Here is an 18,691-nt window from a genome sequence, read left to right as displayed (position 1 = left end):
GACAATTAAATTATTACCTGAATGAAAGTACTAGCAAGATTTTCTTGGACTGCTAGTGCATAAAAATGGAAAAACTTGGGGTTTTAAGGAATTTTGCACTGGATTGAGATCTAAGAAAATTTTAATTTATAATTATTATCTTTTGAGGAGAGAAGGACTATTTAAGATAGTCCTTGGTAGACAGGGCTACCACTAGGAGATGAATTTCAGTTCTAGAGTGATCCTTCATTGCTGCAAAATTCCAGAGCTCATCTAGTTTCAAAACAATGTATGAAGTTTACGCTATTGACATTCTAGTGACAGATTCCAAAATATGCAGCTCATACACTGAAGACTAAAAAATGATCCAATTGCAGTCTAAAGAGAATTATCACATAATAGCTTAAACACAGCACACTGTAAAGTAATCCAAGGAGTTCCAAGACAGTCCAAATGATGTATCATCTCAACTGTATTTCTGGCATTCCATCAAGCATATGCAACAAGCACTGTTAGGGGACAAAAAACTAAATGAAACTTCAAATTTTCTGCTTCTGTCACAATGAAATATGCTGCTGCTCACATAATGAAATAACTGTGGTTTACAGCATGCAGTCTTCCTGTATACACAGGATGCAGACTCATACGAAAGGTAACAGAAGTTCATGTAGCAGGTAACTTGCTTTTTCACATTGTTTTGAATAAATTCAGCACTAGTACAAACACAACCTTCACTCTAAGACAGGAAGCACTACTTAATTAGAAGACAAGCAGCTGTAAAGCAATGCAGACTTCCTTTGGCAGGGCTCCCAATTAATCAAATTAATTCAATTTTGCTAATTAATCCAACTGAGATTGGACTGAATCTGCCAATTGAAATCAGTGCAGAACAGAGCACTAGAATCTTCTCGCTTAGACTGTTTTCCTTGTCCACACACATTCATATGTGTTGTGTAAATACCACAAAAATTTAGTAGTGTTTTAAGTGATACTGATAAAAAAATCAGCAGAACTGACATAGAAACTACGAATGAAACACTAAAAAAATAAAAGTTCCAAGTTCCTGAACTACAAAAAGAGCACAGTACAATTAGCTCAGGTTCCAGACTGGATACAATTTACTCTAAATGAGTACACCCAACCCTTGCAGTTTTTCTATTCAGCAAATAAAAATAAAATTTTAGATGTTTTAAATATTGGAGGTTTGAGGATATGAAAAAACATTTAGAAACTGTAGAATTATCTTACCTTCAACATAGGTTGGAAATGAAGCCAAGCTTTTTCTGGACTGTAATTAAGACAAAAAGGATTTCAAACAGAACAGAGCATGTACAAATATGCATTCAAAATTTCTCCATGACAAAAAAAGAAAAAGTAAATCAGTCATATTTATTATCAAAGGAAGATCACCACTTATTAAGATTTATTATTACATTTAGTATTTTCAAAATCTAAGCACCTACTAGATTTAAATTCAATGTATTCCATTTGTGTCTTTACCTACCAGGCAACATGCTAGGCCCAGTGTTCAGTTACTTGTTGGTGTTCAATAGTATATTAACTGTCTACCAATAGGTGCTCTAATTTTACTAATCAAGAGGTATGCCAGAGAATACATCATATCTCAAATAAATACCTGCAGGAATATATAAAATAAGGCTATAGTGTTATTATTCATGACTGAAAGCATCAGCCTGGTCAGTTATTCACTAACAAAATTGTTATTCATTAACCAAATTCTGTTATTCATTAGGACAGGTTTTAGAGGTATCCCTCACATTAATACAGCCTTACAAAAAGCTTTCTAAATTTTAACAGGTTAGGTAGCAACCTGTGTTCTGTGGAGTAACTGAATTCACTTAACATCTCACCACCAAGTATGGTTACACAATATCAAGCACAAAACCACATCTGGTAGCTTCACTTATGTAAAAAGTGAACAAACAAAAAAAATCCTGACTTGCCTATGTAAATACACAGTCTAAAGTAAGACCTTACTTCTGACTTCAATTTTATGTGAAAGACTAACACTTCAAACATGTGAAAGCTACGACTTCCAGTGAGTAAGACTCATCATTTTGTTATAATCAATAATGCAAACAACATAGGAAAATTTATCAAAGAAAATTCTGTGTGGCAATATACAGATGGCAATAGGTATATTGAAATACTTGCTGATATCACATGTGCTGCAGATAAGAATTCTGGGTATCCCAAGGATTACAAAACTTTAATGAATCTACAACTGATTGTATTAGCAGTAACTCCTCCAATGACTGTTTAATACAGTTTTATTAAAAGAAAAATCTCTGTATGATCAGAATAATGCATAATATCTTAAGACAATTTCCAGCATATTTCCAGACAACATACACTGAAATATATGCTGCATTGTTTTCCATTGTGAACTAGGCAGTTCACAGTTATGTGACAGTTCAGTTGACTAACGCCAAGGAGTCTTTTCCATTGTAACAAATAGAAAATGGATTTTAAAAGTAGTATTTTTCAACCAATGATGCTCATCTTGCTATAAAACAAAACTTGTGAAACAAAAACAAAAGATGCATGACACACAGATCCTGCACAGCCTGTGACCGCCTGCTGTTCCTTGTGTAAATGACTATAGTGTACTGCAAAATTGAAAAAGCTCTCCATTAGAGATTGTACTAGCATAAATAAAGATGTTAATAAACCAAAATCTCCTGATATTAAGGCATTTAAGCTGGTGTGAGGACACTGACATGCCTTTTCAGAACTGTGGCTTTTTGATCTCTTCGGGTGAAATGTTTTTACTGGACCACCGCCCACACAGTCTTCAACAATTGTTTGTAATTGCCACTGGTCTGAAGACCAGAGAAATAGTAAAGTAACAGGTAAAGTTACCAACAGGAGGAAACTTACACCTTTTAATTTACATATCATGAATAATGAAATATTAAGTTCATTAATGTTTCATTACTCTTGTTAATCCCATTGCCACCTAGTATTGTAAAATCTGTATTTTTAAAAAAGGTTTTACAAAGACCTAGAAGTCATTCCTAAAAATTATGAGGCCACTTTATCACTGTTGTTCTTCCATTAGAAGTGCTAGAGCAGGAATTACTGCTCACCTGAGGGAAACAAACAGCCTGCCTGACACATCCCACAGTGAAACCTGATTTACCACCTCTGACACCATGTGTGAGCACATTCTAAAAACTGAAATGAGTAGCATCTTGTTTCTTTTCTTCCTTTGGGTAAGTTTATTGATATCTAAAAACTGCTAAAAGTTAGGATATATATGAAGTGACAAATCTGTACTGAAGAAAGCTAAAGGCTTTTACAAGCTAACAAATATAGCAGATGAATATTTAATGGCACAATCTCTTGTTGAAGGCTTTAAGTACATGAGAAATTATGAGTGTTTTAAGTCTTTTGAAACCTTTCATTATTTTCTAAATGCAAATACGGACCAGCACAAATACATGCATGTTACAAGCTTTTTTATTCTTTAACAATAACATGGGGGGGGGGGGGAAGAATGGATTAATAATTAGTATTTCTACTTAATCACTATTGCCAGTTAGAGCAGATCAGTTTTTTTCATTGTGGACAGTAACTCATGCATTGCTATCAGTAACAATATGGTATCTTGTCAGACTAGAGTTTCTAGATTTTTTTGAAGTTTAAAAAAGAAAATAAACTAAATATTTGCTGATTTTTCTGTTTACAGAGCCAGTCATTCTATACTAATCCAAATACTTTTTATGACAAATTATTTTCTTTTCACACTGCAAGAAGTTCTACTCACACTTCTCATTTCCTGTTGGTGGAAATACTGCAGTGTAAAAACCTGCCAGATGAGGGGTAGGGGACAAGTATTTAACTGTATTTTGAGGAGCCTGGAGTCAGGACCTGAATTCTGACTGTGAATCACTGGCAGGTCAGTTTCTACAATGACAAAATATTAAGCAGCATATAATACCACCTGAGTTCATTTAAGCAAGATTTTTCATCTGGCTGAGAAACATCCTTTTCTTTGCAGGAAGACATTCTGCATGGAAAAAAGCAAAGGGCTTCTTTCTTTTGCCTCTAATACAGAGGTGATATTGGCTGTTTGCTAAATCTATGCTTCCCAGCCTGTTAAATATAGTGGCATCTGAACACAGAGTCAGAAGGGCCATGATAAACAGTCTTAAATGTTAGAAATTCAGTCAGCCAGCCAGGCAAGCATAAGGGAAAGGAGCTACAAATCAGCTTTCCAAGTTTGTTGCAACTTTGCAAAAAGAGAAGGGATTGCACAGGTACAAGGGGGAAAGGAAAATAAAAAGGCAAAATTTACATGAACAAAACTGTGGGCTTTTTAAAAATTTCACTCTACCTCTTTATTAGTGGAGGCCTCTGCTGTACTGCAGACATCCTGGTGATGTTGCCTACTTGCCGACTCAGCACCCCGAGGTGAAGAGGAATCTGGAGATGGAGACTAGACATGGCAAGAAAATTAAATAATAATCTGAGTGACCAATGTAGAAATTCTTCTTTCATATTTTCCTCTAACTTGGCAGTGGAAATAAGAGATGAGAGGGGAAGAAAAAACCAAACAAACAAATAAAACCAACACAACAAACACTTTTAATGTTGTAACCCTTGCTTTTTATCATAATGATCACACTTCAGTTTCCCATTGGACTTTCTCAGAACCGCTGAATCTTCTAAAAAACACCTGTATTTGTCAATAATACATAAAGTTAAGGAGTTGGAAAAATAAAAAGCTGTACTCAGCGACAAGAAACACTCAGCCAAAAGTGTGTCATAAAACTGTATTTTTGCAAGGTGAACTGAGGATTGTCTGATATTGGTACTGGGCCAACTACTTACACTTACTGTCACCATTCAACTAAGCTGCAGTTACAGGACTTTAAGTGGCACAACTGCTTGCCTATTGCATGCAGGGAAATGACTGCATGCTTACTGAAGGCTGACTTCATCCTAAACTCGTTCTAGGAAAGAAAATATAAAGTCACTAGTAAGTAAGCTGTGAGGGGAGACAGGTGAATTGACCATGACCAGAACACAACCAATTCAGCTAAAAATTATTTAGTCGTCGAGGAGAGTGAAGAAAAGACTGCAATTTCCCCATAAACACATATGCTCTTGGATATAATTAACCTGAAGTGCTAAACTAATCTAACCTCAGCAGAGGTAAGCTGCAGTGGTTGTCCATAAATGTTATTCCATCATCCTAAAAAACAACACTTACAAATCATACAGAGTAATAGTGATGTATCCAAGGGATATTCAATACCAGTGTAATCAAGGACTATGGCTCCTCGACCTAGATACAGCGCAAACTTGGAAAGTATTTCACAGTCCATGCTATGATCTCAGCACTATACTTGTGCTCTCTAGATCAGATTTCCTCATTCTTCTCCTTTCACCATAAATAATTCAGTGGAGAAACTGTCTTTCCAATCATGTACTAGTCATTCATGATCATCAAGAATGTCATAGCAGAGGAACAAAGGGAACAGCATAGAAAAACAGTATCATGCACTAGATCTACGTGGTAAGTCAGCAAGTATCTCGATAAAGAAAAAGAATGCTTTGGGAAAGGATATTCTAATCATAGACAATTCCTAATGAATGCTGGCAACACCAAAAAGCTGTAGCAAGGTATCTGAAGTCCAGAGCAGGGAGGAGTGGTACAGGGGTATGACAGAACACAGAGTGTGAAATTAATGAAGGCGACCAAAATGAAAGAAAGTACAAACTTCAACCCAGCAGGTATTTTTAAAGGCAGATCTTAAGGAGGTACCTGCAAAACATGTCAGTGCATATGCCAAAATGTGAATCCTCAAAGAAAGGTTTAGCATTTAGCTATGCAAGCTGGGCGTTTCGCCCAGCAGCCCTGGCATTCTGCACTCTCCTTTGACATAAGGAGTTTGGTCCTAGCTTTGCCAGCTCAGCGGTTCATCACTGATGGCAGAAAAATCTAATACTATTCTTCTGGTTTCATAAACAATCACATGGCATGGCTTTTCTCTAAACCAGTGAGCCATACCAGAAAATGGCTACACTTCCAGTGCTCTCAGCTGGCAGCAGCTCCAGTCTAGGAGTTCCCTCTGCTCCAGCTGAAACATTTGAGTTCTATGAAATAGTGTGGAAAATAAAATCTAAATTTTACAAGCTTAGCTTCACAGATATAGAACAAAACAAGAAAATAAAATTCCTTCTCCTATTTCTCTTTACCTTCATTCCTTTAAAAGGTCTGTATTGGATAATTACTAAATATTATAATTACTTCCAAAGAGTTAAGAGGTAATTCCTTATACAGGTGTCTCCTGGGTAGAAGAGCAGCCCTTGTATCTCCCTATGTTTTGAATTACAACTGCAGGGCAAAAAGGAGATGCAGCTGTGAAACGGTCCCTAGAATGCTGGCATGTGCTTGCACAGTCATTCACACAGGAGCTGTAGGAGAGATACACGCTCCCCCTGACCTGCTGTGTAATTACCAAAATTACAGCACCACAGTGACTCAAACGCACAAATGATAACTCCTAGTTACTTAGGAAGTGTCCTCATAGTACTCGCATTTCCAATAGTTACATAGTATTTTTGTGTTAGGATTAAATATAAAAGGTACACAATACTATCAACCTAATAAAGACATCAGGATATTGTAGGATTAAGCTTTAAATAATAGACAAAGAAACAAAGTAAAACATATCATATTTTAGCACCAACATTTCCACACAAAAAAAAGTTCTTTAAAATGCCTGAAAGCTCTGACATTCACACACTAAAGTGATAACAATAAATGATTTCACTTAAACCAGTTGGTTGCTGGCATTAAGAAATTTTGCACCATTTAAATTTATTAACAGTTACTCCAGCAGCACTGCGAATACCTGTACTCAGCTGTTTTCATCTATGAAGTATCAGAATTAAGCAACCATCAAAATGATCACACAGCTTTCCATGTGCTCTGTTTGAATGTCTGCTCAGATTTTTCTGGGGAAAAAAACCCAAAACCAAAACTACCAAACCCAAGCATCAAACATCCTACAAAGTTTGCTACATGACAGGACATGACAGCTGTCCCCAAAAACATTTGTATAAAAAAGTTCAGCCTTTGAAGAAAAAACACTCAGTTCTCTTCTGCATCAAAATGCATTTTTAGAGGTACCATATACAATGCACAAGGAAAGAATGCAGTCACAGCGATAACAAGAAATATTTTGGTACATCATAGTGGATAGACAATTTGCATAGCTGCTCAAAACACTACAACTGAAGTCTGAAATAAATGCTTAGTGACTGTTTCGTTATCTGCTAATAAAACAAGTTTTACAAGCCTAAGAAAAATGCTGTCAGAGCAAACATAGTAGGTTTGTGTGAAGCATACTGTTATTATGTAGAGAGGTCCATCAGCGGAAGTGCAGCAATAAAAAAGTACTAGTTACCTCATTTCTCCTCTTGAATGTCTACTTACATTTTTTTTACGATACTCAACCTGGTACATCCAAAAATTCTCCATCTCAATTTTGGCGTTGTTTGACTCTAACTAACATGCAACCCACGCCACCTAAGAAACCTTCCTTGCTATTCTGCAGAGGGATTTAGTAACAGAACTTGTAACAGGAGAGGATAGTTTTGCATCTAACCTGTCCAGGTGAGTCTACCTGGCTACTGAATAGCTCATGAGGACAAACACAACCTACACTGAAACACCTTCAAATGCAACCACCTGGTCTTGCTTCATAAAAGCTTTTGTTATCTGCTTTCAGCAGCAACTTACCTGAAAAGAGTAACCTAGTGGGTCACATTATCACATACAAAGCTGGGACAAAGCTGGGATGAAATCAATAAATACTTCAGCAATGCAAGGTTCACTTAAAAAAAAAGGCCATTACTGATACGATATTAATGTCCATCTACAGACTCTTGGCAGAGGAATGGCAAGTATGGTCTTGTACATTAGTTCAGAGGAGACAACTGGATAAAGCAAGGCTTTTAGGTTTATTTGGTTTTAGTGATAAACAGTCTTCTGAGTGGTACCCATACACATTAGGTAAAGGTCAAAGCACTATGAACTTTTGCCCAACATGCAAATATAGTCAGATGCCTAATTTCACAAACACCATGCAATACAGCACAAATACGGCAATAAATCTCAGGTTTTAGCACAGCTATGTTGTGGCAGAATATCTACTGTTATTTGAACAGTTCAAATTCTATTCGCTAAAATCTAGACTGAGACCATCAACATATGTTCACAGCTTTCAGACAGCATAAAGTACCCATAAAGAATGGAACTGAAAGCTAAATTTCCTTACAGTGTAACTAATCATCATTATTGGCCATCTTCATTTAAATTTGTTTTATCTATAATGTTAAAAACTGAGGGTTTGAAAGAATAAAACTGACTTACAACTATTGTACATGTACATGCATACTGTGGCACAGTCTATGCAATTTGATTTATAACTGTGACATCAAGATGAAAACTTAAGTTTGTAATGTAGCTGTGGTGTTATTGTAATTGTGGTGTAACTGTCACTGCACACAACCAGTGCACTTACCCTTCAGTTTGCTGAGTGGTCCAGCACCTGCTCCCTGCCAGTTTGTGCACAGATGATATGAGTTGACCTGAAACAAGGTAAATGACTAAACTGCTCACTTCAGAAAAACGTTATTTCACTAATTGCTATAAGACCTCTCCGTACAGGAATTTCAGGCAGCCTCAGAGACTCCCCTGCAGGCTCCTCCTGTGCACATGCCAAGTGAGAGGCACAATTCATTGCTTCAGGGCACAAACTACCATCCTGAGTAAGGACTATGCCTGACTCAACAGCTCCCCCATGCAGTTTCTGCTGCAAAAATGACCAGACAGAAACTATTCCTACAGATGCAGGTAAATAAGGTCATGTGTGACAGTCTTGTGTACACAGTTAACTTAGAAAGTTTTTTATATGTAGCTTAAGGTACACTATAGCAATGGATCACACATGCTAGAGTGGACATGTAGGATCACAGACCAACTGTAAGACTTGAGAACAAATGCAGTTTGGGCAGTCATAGTTTGGGGAATCTCCCCTGATCCAGCTGACGATGCCCTGCAAGCATGGACGGAGCCTCCTGCCACTTGCCATCATCTGGGCAATGACTGGCAATCCCCCTTGAGAGACCTGACTGTCCACACATGCTACACAACTCAAAAGCTCTGAATAAACTAGCTTTTTTTAAAACAAGCACACTGTCCCTGAGTGTCTGCATACCACAAAGTTGCTAATTCTTCAGTAAAATTCGCTGAAGTCACAAAAATACGAATTTTGACCTAAGCAATAACTGTGCACCTCTGCCAAAGTCTTTGAAGCAAGAGCCCCGTCTGTTACTCTTATATTACTAAGTCTGAAATACAAAATAAAAACATACCTAACAATACACAGAGATTTAGACCTGACACCAACAAGTCCAAGTGAGCAAACAATAAACATAACTGAGCCTCTTAGGGCAAGATGACCCTTTCTTTTTGCCCATTTCAGAGTCTCTTGGCCACATGAGTCAGTAGCAGTAACCATGTGGTACCACAGTCACACTTGGTTTAGCTGGTAACTTCTCTTTGAATAAAATCTTAGGCTGTATGGGCTCTGACTGCCCATTAGATCACACACAGATGCTATGGGGGTAGGGTCTGTCCAGCAGCACATGCACTGGATAGAGGGCTGTCAGCACAGCAGGGCTCTGGGAAGCCCATTCAGTGCTGGCTGTTTCTCTCTCTCCTTCCTGGAAAACTGCACTTTCACTTGAACTTGTAGTTTGAATGCAACTTCAGGTGTCAGTCTAAAAAAGTCAGTGTGGATGCTTCCTGTGTCTTCAAAAGACTTTAACTGTAAAAAACTAGACTTCAACATCACAAAAACCACTTGGAATTGCTTTCATCTTTCAATAATTAAAAATGATAATAAATCAAAAAAATATTCAAGGGGTTATGTATACAGTGCTCACTGCAATTTAGAAACCCATAACTCATCTGGGAAGTGTTTGTTTTCAAGCAAGACAAATTGATAAATTTAAGCTTTCTTCTGTGTGATTGATGTATCAGCATCAAGCTTTCTGCCCTGGATATTAAAATGAGTGGGGTTTTTTTCTGGTTGGTTGGGGTTTTTGTTTGGTTGGTTTTTTTAAATATGATTTTTGGTTTGTTTTTTGGGGGGAATTTTTTTCTGTATAATTTTAACACTGTGATCTTGCATCAATGATGGAAAGTTGACCTGTATTCTGTGTGCTCTGCCAACAGTTTTAAAAGGTCTGCCCAGAAAAAGAAAACAATATCTCATCAATATAAACTCATCTTTATTTCATGTATTTTCTTTGTCTTTCTTCCCCCTTAGTTCACCTATTACTGAAACCTGCTCAATTATTTAAAACAGACTTCTCTACTGCCTTGTTAATAATACATTACTTCTGCTGTGGAAAAAGTGAAGCAAATTCATGTCCATGAAAACACTTCACTTCTAGAGTTACCAGAATTGAGAAAATCTTGCAACTGAGAACTCAAAGGTTGAAATAAAACTTACGTAACCAGAAAGAACAGAGAAGCAAAACAATGCAGCTCAGCTCTGTTCTGCCCGAGAGGGTTGTCTTCAGCTCTGAATTTCTCCTTCACAAATCTAAACCACCCATGCATATGGTTTTTACTTTATATATTGAGTTTATTCTAACCACACCATCTCAAGTGTCCGCAGAGGAACTGAGACTGTAAACACTGATGAGGGGGGTTTGCAAAACCAAAGTCTGGGCACGCAGCAACACACCGTGCCTTGCAGGCCCCCAAAACATGGCTTCAGATCTATAACCCCATGGATAATTGAACGGACCTCAGAAAAAGATCATGGTGCTTAGTTCTGAAATGGAGAATTTCTCCTTCCAAATTTTCTCCTGATTATGGCAGAAGTGAAGCAGGCAGCCAGCTTCTCTTTTCTGGAAACAAAAGGACAGAATTGTTCTTTAAAGCTCAACCAAAAAAAAAAAAACTACTTTAGCTTTTGTGACTTTCAGGACTCTTCTCAACAGGTCTCTGTACTTCCACAACTAAGCAAGCCACTACTCTCAAAGTTTTATGACATTTTAAAAATGTTTTTTTAGACCTTCCATACAGCTAACACACCAGCATATTTCAGAAATTTATGTCAATTGTTCTTCTCTTGTATGTGTGGCAAACCTCATAAAATCTTACTGCATTTATTCAAAGGACACTGGGAGAATTTTTCAGCTTTTACCAAAAACATAAATACAACACCTTCTCCACAAACTAAATGTCCAGACCTTCTCTTATTCACGTGAAAGCATGCATCACTAAATCAGGGTGCACAAGGCACATGACAGCAAATACTCTCCATTGTTAAATATTAAGCAGGTACTTTGGTACACTATTTATTTATTCACAGAACTCTGCGACCTGCCTCCCACATCACAAGACTACTAGAGTTTGTTAGAGTAAAATTGTTCATGGGCTATGACCAATTTTTTTTTTCATATACCTATCAAATATTTCTTTTGAGAAGAAATACATAGGAATGACTGAAATTCCTTGTAGATAAAGTGTGAATAAACCTGAAAACAAACAGATACAGTGACCTGTAGCTTTCTTACCATCACAGTCGTTGCATGTCTTTTCTAACAGTCCCAAACCATACCCAGCTGCAGGCCAGCTGAACACTTTTGGATTGTTAGCTACACAAAATAGTCTCTGGACACTTCCAACTGGTACTCTACCAAACATTCTGCTGGGAATGTATCATCCAAATGCCCAGCACTGAGAAGTAACAGCTGCTTTCTTGTGAAAATAGGCAAAAGAGGTTGTTGTATTAATGTGTGAACTGCAAATCATTCTTCTGATTCCCTGGCTTCATTGTTCTCTTGTGGAGAACTCCTAGCTAAATAAAAAGTGACTGCTATTTGTATCTAAAAATGTCTTAGCACTTTCAGTATTATATGGTTAACAACACAAAATGATTACAAATATTTTCAAGTTAAGTCCTATCTCTAAAAGCAAAATTGTTTTGTTAAAAAACAATGTGGGGACCATTTTCAACGTAGACCTGCAGAATAACTGAAGGTAATAAAAGCACCCCATTTGCATCACTTATCTGTAGCCTCTTGATACTTTTGGGGGAAGAAAAGGGTGTCTGCCTTATGTAATTCTTTTTTATTTCAAGTCCAATGTTACACATCAGACTTAATAACATCTCTGGCATTTACTCTGAGAAGCTCCTGTCTGAGATCCTGTTCCTTTCTCAAGGGAGATCCTGTTCCTTTCTCAAGGGATGCATAGAAGAAATATCTACATTTAGATGAATGAACTTCAACTATATATTTATTACAATTTATCACTTATGGTCACTCGGTCAACACAACCTAATTTACCCAGTTTACTGCTAAGCGGTTCTACAAATGCTTTGTTAAAGAAAGCAGACTGCTTAGACTGTTCATGAGTTGGTATCTGAATTAAAGAATCCAGTAAAGCAAATACATACCTCACCTTTAGTGAAAAACAGAATTCCTACCCAGTCCCAGGTCCCTTCTTCTACAGCATGTATTCCCCTCAGTCTGCTAGAGATCTTCTAAACTATACACTTGACTTCCTTCCTTCCACGAACACAGACTGTCTGCCCATCTGCAACCATTGTTTATCTTTGCAGTGAGCTATATTAACTGTCATTATACGTCACTGTTTTGATTACAGCCAGGGCTGAAAATCTCAGTCAGGTTCTTATCTGACAGGCTATGAGAAATATGGAATGAGAAATCAACTTTTGGTGCAAAACAGAAACCTCTGTGTATTTCAACACTTAATGTAGATACCAACCAACAGAAACACCTGTTCTTTTTACTATATGAACATACCAGGCTGAATCCTACCAGCATACCTTAGGCAATTGAATTCAGGAAGGTGCAGCAAGAGTTTGGAGAGCAGCTGGAGCACCTTCAGGAAGGACTCAGTACTCTCAGGATCCCCAACCTAATGTCACTGAGACCATTTACAATCAGACAATCAGGAAGCAACAGGAAGTTCTTTGATCTTCCCAGACAAAGACAGCACTTACAAACACAGACAATATGGTAAACAAAATGTACAGCAAAATCTACCTGAAAAATGGGAGAGAAATAATTACAGCTTCTGGAAATTTGTAAAGAAGTTAAGTTAAAAATAATTGTTCTCCCATATAGAACAATCTGGAAGATTGCTTTAGCCCTTTATGTGACTGCTAATCAACTCTGTAACAGAAATAATTAAAAAAGAAAAAAATCAATTAAACTATGAAGTAAAAAATCCCAACCCAAACACACTCATCACTGTGTGTTTCCAACAGTTTTCCAGGAAAAATAAAATCTGGAAGCTGCATGTATCAGTCAGCTTGCATGGTTTTTGAGAAACTCAAATACCATGTTCCAAAAATCTCTTCCTATCTGTAGAATACTAGCCTTCATTGCCTTGAAGGCAGACAAAGAAATCAGAAGCCTGTCATAGATCTACACGGCATATGATCTTTTTTCACCATCTGAATTCCCTTTGCAGAGGCTGAGGTGTTTTGGATAGTTCTGATGAATTTATAGAATGTAACAATAATTCAGTTTCAAACACCAAACAACACATAAAATGTTCTATTTTCAGTGTTCTTCCAAAAAACCAAAGGTCACAAAAAAAATTCCACAGCAGTTTAGAGGATGGAGCAGATGTTTGCAGTGCCCTTATCCTTGAAGTAATAGCATGGGTCCATATGATATACTATTTTTGGCCAGCAAATTTAGCTTACCAGCTCTTTTCATATCAGGCAAAAACGTAATGTAGTTAACAGTTGTTTATGAGTTTATTTTACTAGAAATGCAGAAAACCATAAAACTTCAAGTAAAGACTGTCATACAGGCAGCTGCAACCACAAACTGAGAACTGATTCTGATCCAAATTCAACTTCATGCCAAAAGTACAGAATTTCAGAAATGTTGATGCTGTAAATCTGAACAATGGCCTTTGACACTTAGGTTGCTGTACAGTAAATATGCTTTACAGCGAAAATGTAATATACTGAGGTTTGTAACACATTTCTAGAGCCTGCTAGTAGACAAAAACCTGCAACTTTTCTGGAATATGACTCTGAGCCATGGTAACATCATGAAGAATATTAACAGATTTCTAGTGGAATTGTTAGTATTGTTATGTGACAGAAAATGAAACTTAGAAACCTGCAATTAACAGAAACACACAAGGACAGGTAATAGAGGACAAAGTGTTTGGTAGCTAGTCTAAAATATCCAATGGCAGTAAAAAATGTAACAGCATTTGTTTCAGAAAAAACAAGTAAAGAGCTTCATGTGACAAATTCTTGTACAGTATGGCTGGGGGTCAGCAGTGATGCATAAAGAAAAATTTGGCCCACTGATAATGCACATGCTCTTTAAAGTACAAACTCAAAAAAGCAGTACATACTCTACTGAAGGATAAGTCACAGAACAAGAACAAAATGCATCTTCCTTCACTGCCATGTTTGCCACATTTAAAGGAACGAGACATACATAACCTGAGAGCTGAAAGCTTTGTATACTCACATCTCCATCTAGTGGCCTCTGGTCGTCAGAGTCCCTGGTTGGACTGACGTCCTGCCTCATCACCCAGATAGGCTCCTTAGGTTCATCAGGGGTATAAGGAGAACGGATGGTCCTTGTCTTCACCTCCTCAATAGCCTCTTTAATATCCTTGATGGCCAGTGAAATTGCATCTTTCTTTTCCTTGCTGTACCTCTGTACAGATTCTCCCGAGCTGGGTGCAACTCGAGACACAGCTGGGAGCTGGCCGTTACTTTCATGCCCACCACCAGCAACAGCATGACCATGCTCCAAACTCTGCTCCGCCTCTGGCATGTCTTCAGCTGCCTTGTCTAAGCTCTGAGAGCTCATGCTCTGCTTCACCTCTGCTACAATCTGATCAATGTCCTCCTCTTGTTCGTAACTATCCATTCTCGGGTAGGGTGCAAACTCTGCCTCCTTCTCAGGGCTGTCAGACTCTCCATCAGACCGTTCATCATAATGGTGAAGGCGAGCACCAAGTGCCTCCTTGCGGTAGTTGTCGGCTTCCTCCCTCTCCCGCTCATACTGTTGGATCCCGTCCCTGACATCGAGGTCTGGTGTATCTCCTATCTCCTCATACACATGCTCCTGCAGTCCATAGTCGGCGTAAGGCTCAGCATACTGTTCATCTTCTCCTCGGTGGAAGAGCCGATGCGTATAGACATAACCTGAGTAGGCTGCATTCATGGCTTCCTCGTGTTCAATGGAATGGAAATGTAAGTGATTGGGCAATGTTCGATTATGAATGGCCTCGCCATGCTCAGCCTCGGCATTCTCCGTGTACTCCTCAGACTCAGGCCTGTACTGCACTGCATACATGCTCTCATCCTCATTTTCCTGAACTCTCTCTGTGTCATAACTGTCCTCCACTGTGGCTATCACATCCCCTTCTGCAGTATCTGTGTGATTGTGGAAACCACTCTCAGTGCTGGCTGACCGAGCTAACATCCCTTCCTCCTCCTGGCCGGACAGGCCCCTTTGGCTGCTGTCTGTATGCCTTGGGTAGTGAGTTGCATACCGCTGCTCCTCTTCCACCTCTGAGTGCTCCAGGTCGGCCTCCACTGACTCGTTCACTGCTCCGCTTGCTGGCTTTTCATGTACTTCCCCCTCAGGTGGTCCAACCAAATGGTTCATGGCAAGTTCTGGTGGGTAGGTCCCTTAATGTATTGACATTTTGTCTATCACAGCTGGAAAGAAATAAAAAAAAACACTCTTGACATTACTCTTAAAAAAAAGTAGAGTCAATAAACGGAAGCAACAAAAGGCACCCTACCCTTCCTTCCCCAGCAGACGAACATTTGACTTCATCAGCTCTGAAGTCAGACGACAGCCAGCAAAACAGTATGACCTCCCATGCAAACGATCTCCAACAGCAGCAACCAACAAAAATCCCCTTGGGGACTGAACTTCTTATTTCTACAGACATGCTTTGCGGAAGGATCATTTCCAAGCAATTCCTTGGAGATGCTTCTATGGAGTGCTGTGGCAATTCAATGAAGTTGGCAAGCAAATGTTAGAAAAGCTAACTTTTGCCAGGGACTCAACCATGGTAGAGCTATGACAAGAATATTCCACCTTTGCTCTACTGCTCTCCCTACAGCTCAATAACACAGTGTGAAGGAAGGATTCTGTAATGTAGAACCACAGATTCAGTAACATCATGGGAGTCTGCAGTTGCTCAGGTACATGACAGCTATGCATACTACACTTCTTCAGTATGGTATCTTCAGCTAAGCTACTCACCCTATGCACTTTTGAAAAAACAATCAGAAATAAAAACGCACTCTCAGGGTATCTGAAACATCTTATCCCTAGAGAAGCCCATGACACCTAGATACAACATCGTTACCTTTGTAGAATGTCTCTGTAATCACTTTAAGATGGCTTCTGCACCAAGTATCTTTCCTAAACCATGGAGAAGTCATAACCATGACCACATTGAGACTAATGAGTGATCTTACCCTTGATGACTTTGAGCAAAAATCTCAAAAGATGACAGAATTACTGAAGAGGTCTGTCAATAATAGTAAATATATAAGCCACAGAAACAGGAAAGCGCCATAAGAATACAGATTAGCTTCTGCAAGTTTCATAGAGCAAACAGGTCTATCTATCTCAGAAGGCTTCATTTTTAGGTAAGGGCTTCAGCTGTTTTGAACCTTGCCCTATGTTTTTAAAATGTGTCATAAAAAGGACATTTTATGTCTTTTTAGGTCCCTAGGTCAAACCACATATCCTTAAGTAAAATGCAGCTCTAGACCATGACTTACAAGTCCTAAAAGAAAAGGTACCTGTTGGAAAACTTCTAACTTGGAGGATCTATAAAAGCATGCGCCAACTACCAATTAAAAAAAATTAACATGAATGTAAAATAGTACTTAAATCTACTGAACTGAGGCAAGGAGTCTCAGGTGACACTTTGCTGACTAAATGAGCTCTGTGCAACAAAAGCAGTGAGAATAACTTCCTGTGACGAGAAAGCAACAGTAATTTCAGTTGCCCTCTATTAGTTAAGTTGACAGGTACGCAAGCCTCAGTGGGAGTTACTTGTGCTATATTTCCATGGGAAATCTAGTGGGAGCAGCTTCCAGCTCAGCAAACACTCCTTGTCTTTGTCACACCTAATGTTTTAGCCTTTAAAACTTAATAGTCCTTTTAAAATAAAGGAAACAAAATACATCTTGGCCCTTGTTCCAGACAGATCTTTACATTTTCAGAAACAGCATATACATAGTATTTGCAAATCTAGCATGCTGTGTTTAATCTCTAATACATGCATTTCTCACCCTCATCACAAGGCAGAAAAATGTATAGTATATCATATAGTATATAAAAAATGCAGTTCTAAAATAATAACCCTATTCAAAATGCAGTTCTAAAGTAATAGCCCTTTGAAAAGTCCATACCAAGCAGGACTGCCTGCTTCCACTGAAGTCAGTTATAAAACTTCCATTGCTTTGGACATAGACAGCACTAGGCTTAAATAAAGGACTGTTTAAAAATTCTACCTTAAATGGGTTGCACTCAAGCAGCCCCTGACTTGCACCTAAGTGTCACTGGTCAGCCACAGGAAAGGGGCAGTACTAATTGAAAGAAATGAAGTTACACATAAACACAGGATGATGACCAACTTTCTGAAATCTTTACCACATGTTATCCTGCCACATTTTTAACATTTTTCAGTTAGAAAGGCAAAATTCAACTACATGAAGACTACCCATACCTCAAGTCAAACAAGGTATCAAATGCCACAATATTTATAACAATGAAAGTTCTGATAATATCTGAAAATACATGATTCTGGTTTAGAAGTCTACATATGCAACATAATGCATACTACAGACAGCAGCATTACTAACATGTCTAGCTGTGAGAAACAAACTGCAGAAACTGCAAATAGAAAATACTGCTGAAAACTACCTGAGAGCCCCAATATTCTCCTTTTGTAAACTGGAAGTCTCCAAATTTCCACTTGTAAAATTGCTCTCATTTGAAGAATGATCTCAGGTTAGCATCAAATATTGATATCCTGAAATTTTCAAGGTTGTGTCTTTTGAGGGGATGAGGATGAAACTGTTAAGCTTTACTTAAAGCTTTTTACTGGAAAAGATTCTCTTGTGTTGCCCTTCCTCCAGTAATTTCAATTTAATGTTACTCTTTAATTCTAGAAGTAATAACACATTGTTTTCAGATGTATTTTGAAACTTTCAAAAAAGAAATTTTAATTGTTAGAACAGAAGATAAGTTTACTTCAAAAACTGTAGATCTGAATAAATGCCCTTAGGTCACCTAAGCCCCAATAACCTTCAATGAAAAGTAAGCTTCTAAGTCACGTACATTTATTTAACTGTTTAACAATCAGTCTTTAGGACAATAATTTAAAGAACTACCTATTAAGGTTGGGGGTTAGAAGCACTAAATCCATTTTCATACATGGTAGGTGGAAAACTGCTAAAACCCAATTTTTTTCATTCTTAGTAGCATTTCCCTAAAGCAAATACAAGGTCTACCTGATTTTTCTCACCAGGCCTTCAAAAAAGCATTTTATTTCCAGCAAGCAAACAAAAATCAATAACTATATAAAATGCCATAGATGGAAGAGAAT

General features: G+C 38.0%; 1 protein-coding gene across 2 annotated transcripts in view; it reads right to left on the bottom strand.

The window, feature by feature from the left end:
* Nucleotides 1–18,691, bottom strand: part of APBA1 (amyloid beta precursor protein binding family A member 1) — a 90,106-nt gene that overhangs the window by 22,026 nt on the left and 49,389 nt on the right. For both annotated transcript variants that reach the window (XM_055699129.1, XM_055699130.1), the window contains exons 2-4: nt 14,569–15,773; nt 4,340–4,441; nt 1,228–1,267 (exon numbers count right to left, since the gene is read on the bottom strand). In XM_055699129.1, the coding sequence (XP_055555104.1) occupies nt 1,228–1,267; nt 4,340–4,441; nt 14,569–15,720 (1,294 nt within the window). In that variant the 5' untranslated portion in view covers nt 15,721–15,773. The remainder of the gene's footprint in view (nt 1–1,227; nt 1,268–4,339; nt 4,442–14,568; nt 15,774–18,691) is intronic.

The sequence above is a fragment of the Falco cherrug genome, chromosome Z (genome assembly GCF_023634085.1).
Source record: "Falco cherrug isolate bFalChe1 chromosome Z, bFalChe1.pri, whole genome shotgun sequence".
Lineage (NCBI taxonomy): Eukaryota > Metazoa > Chordata > Aves > Falconiformes > Falconidae > Falco > Falco cherrug.
The sequence above is the reverse complement of the archived record's forward strand: the minus strand, read 5'-3'. Positions and strand labels throughout refer to the sequence as shown.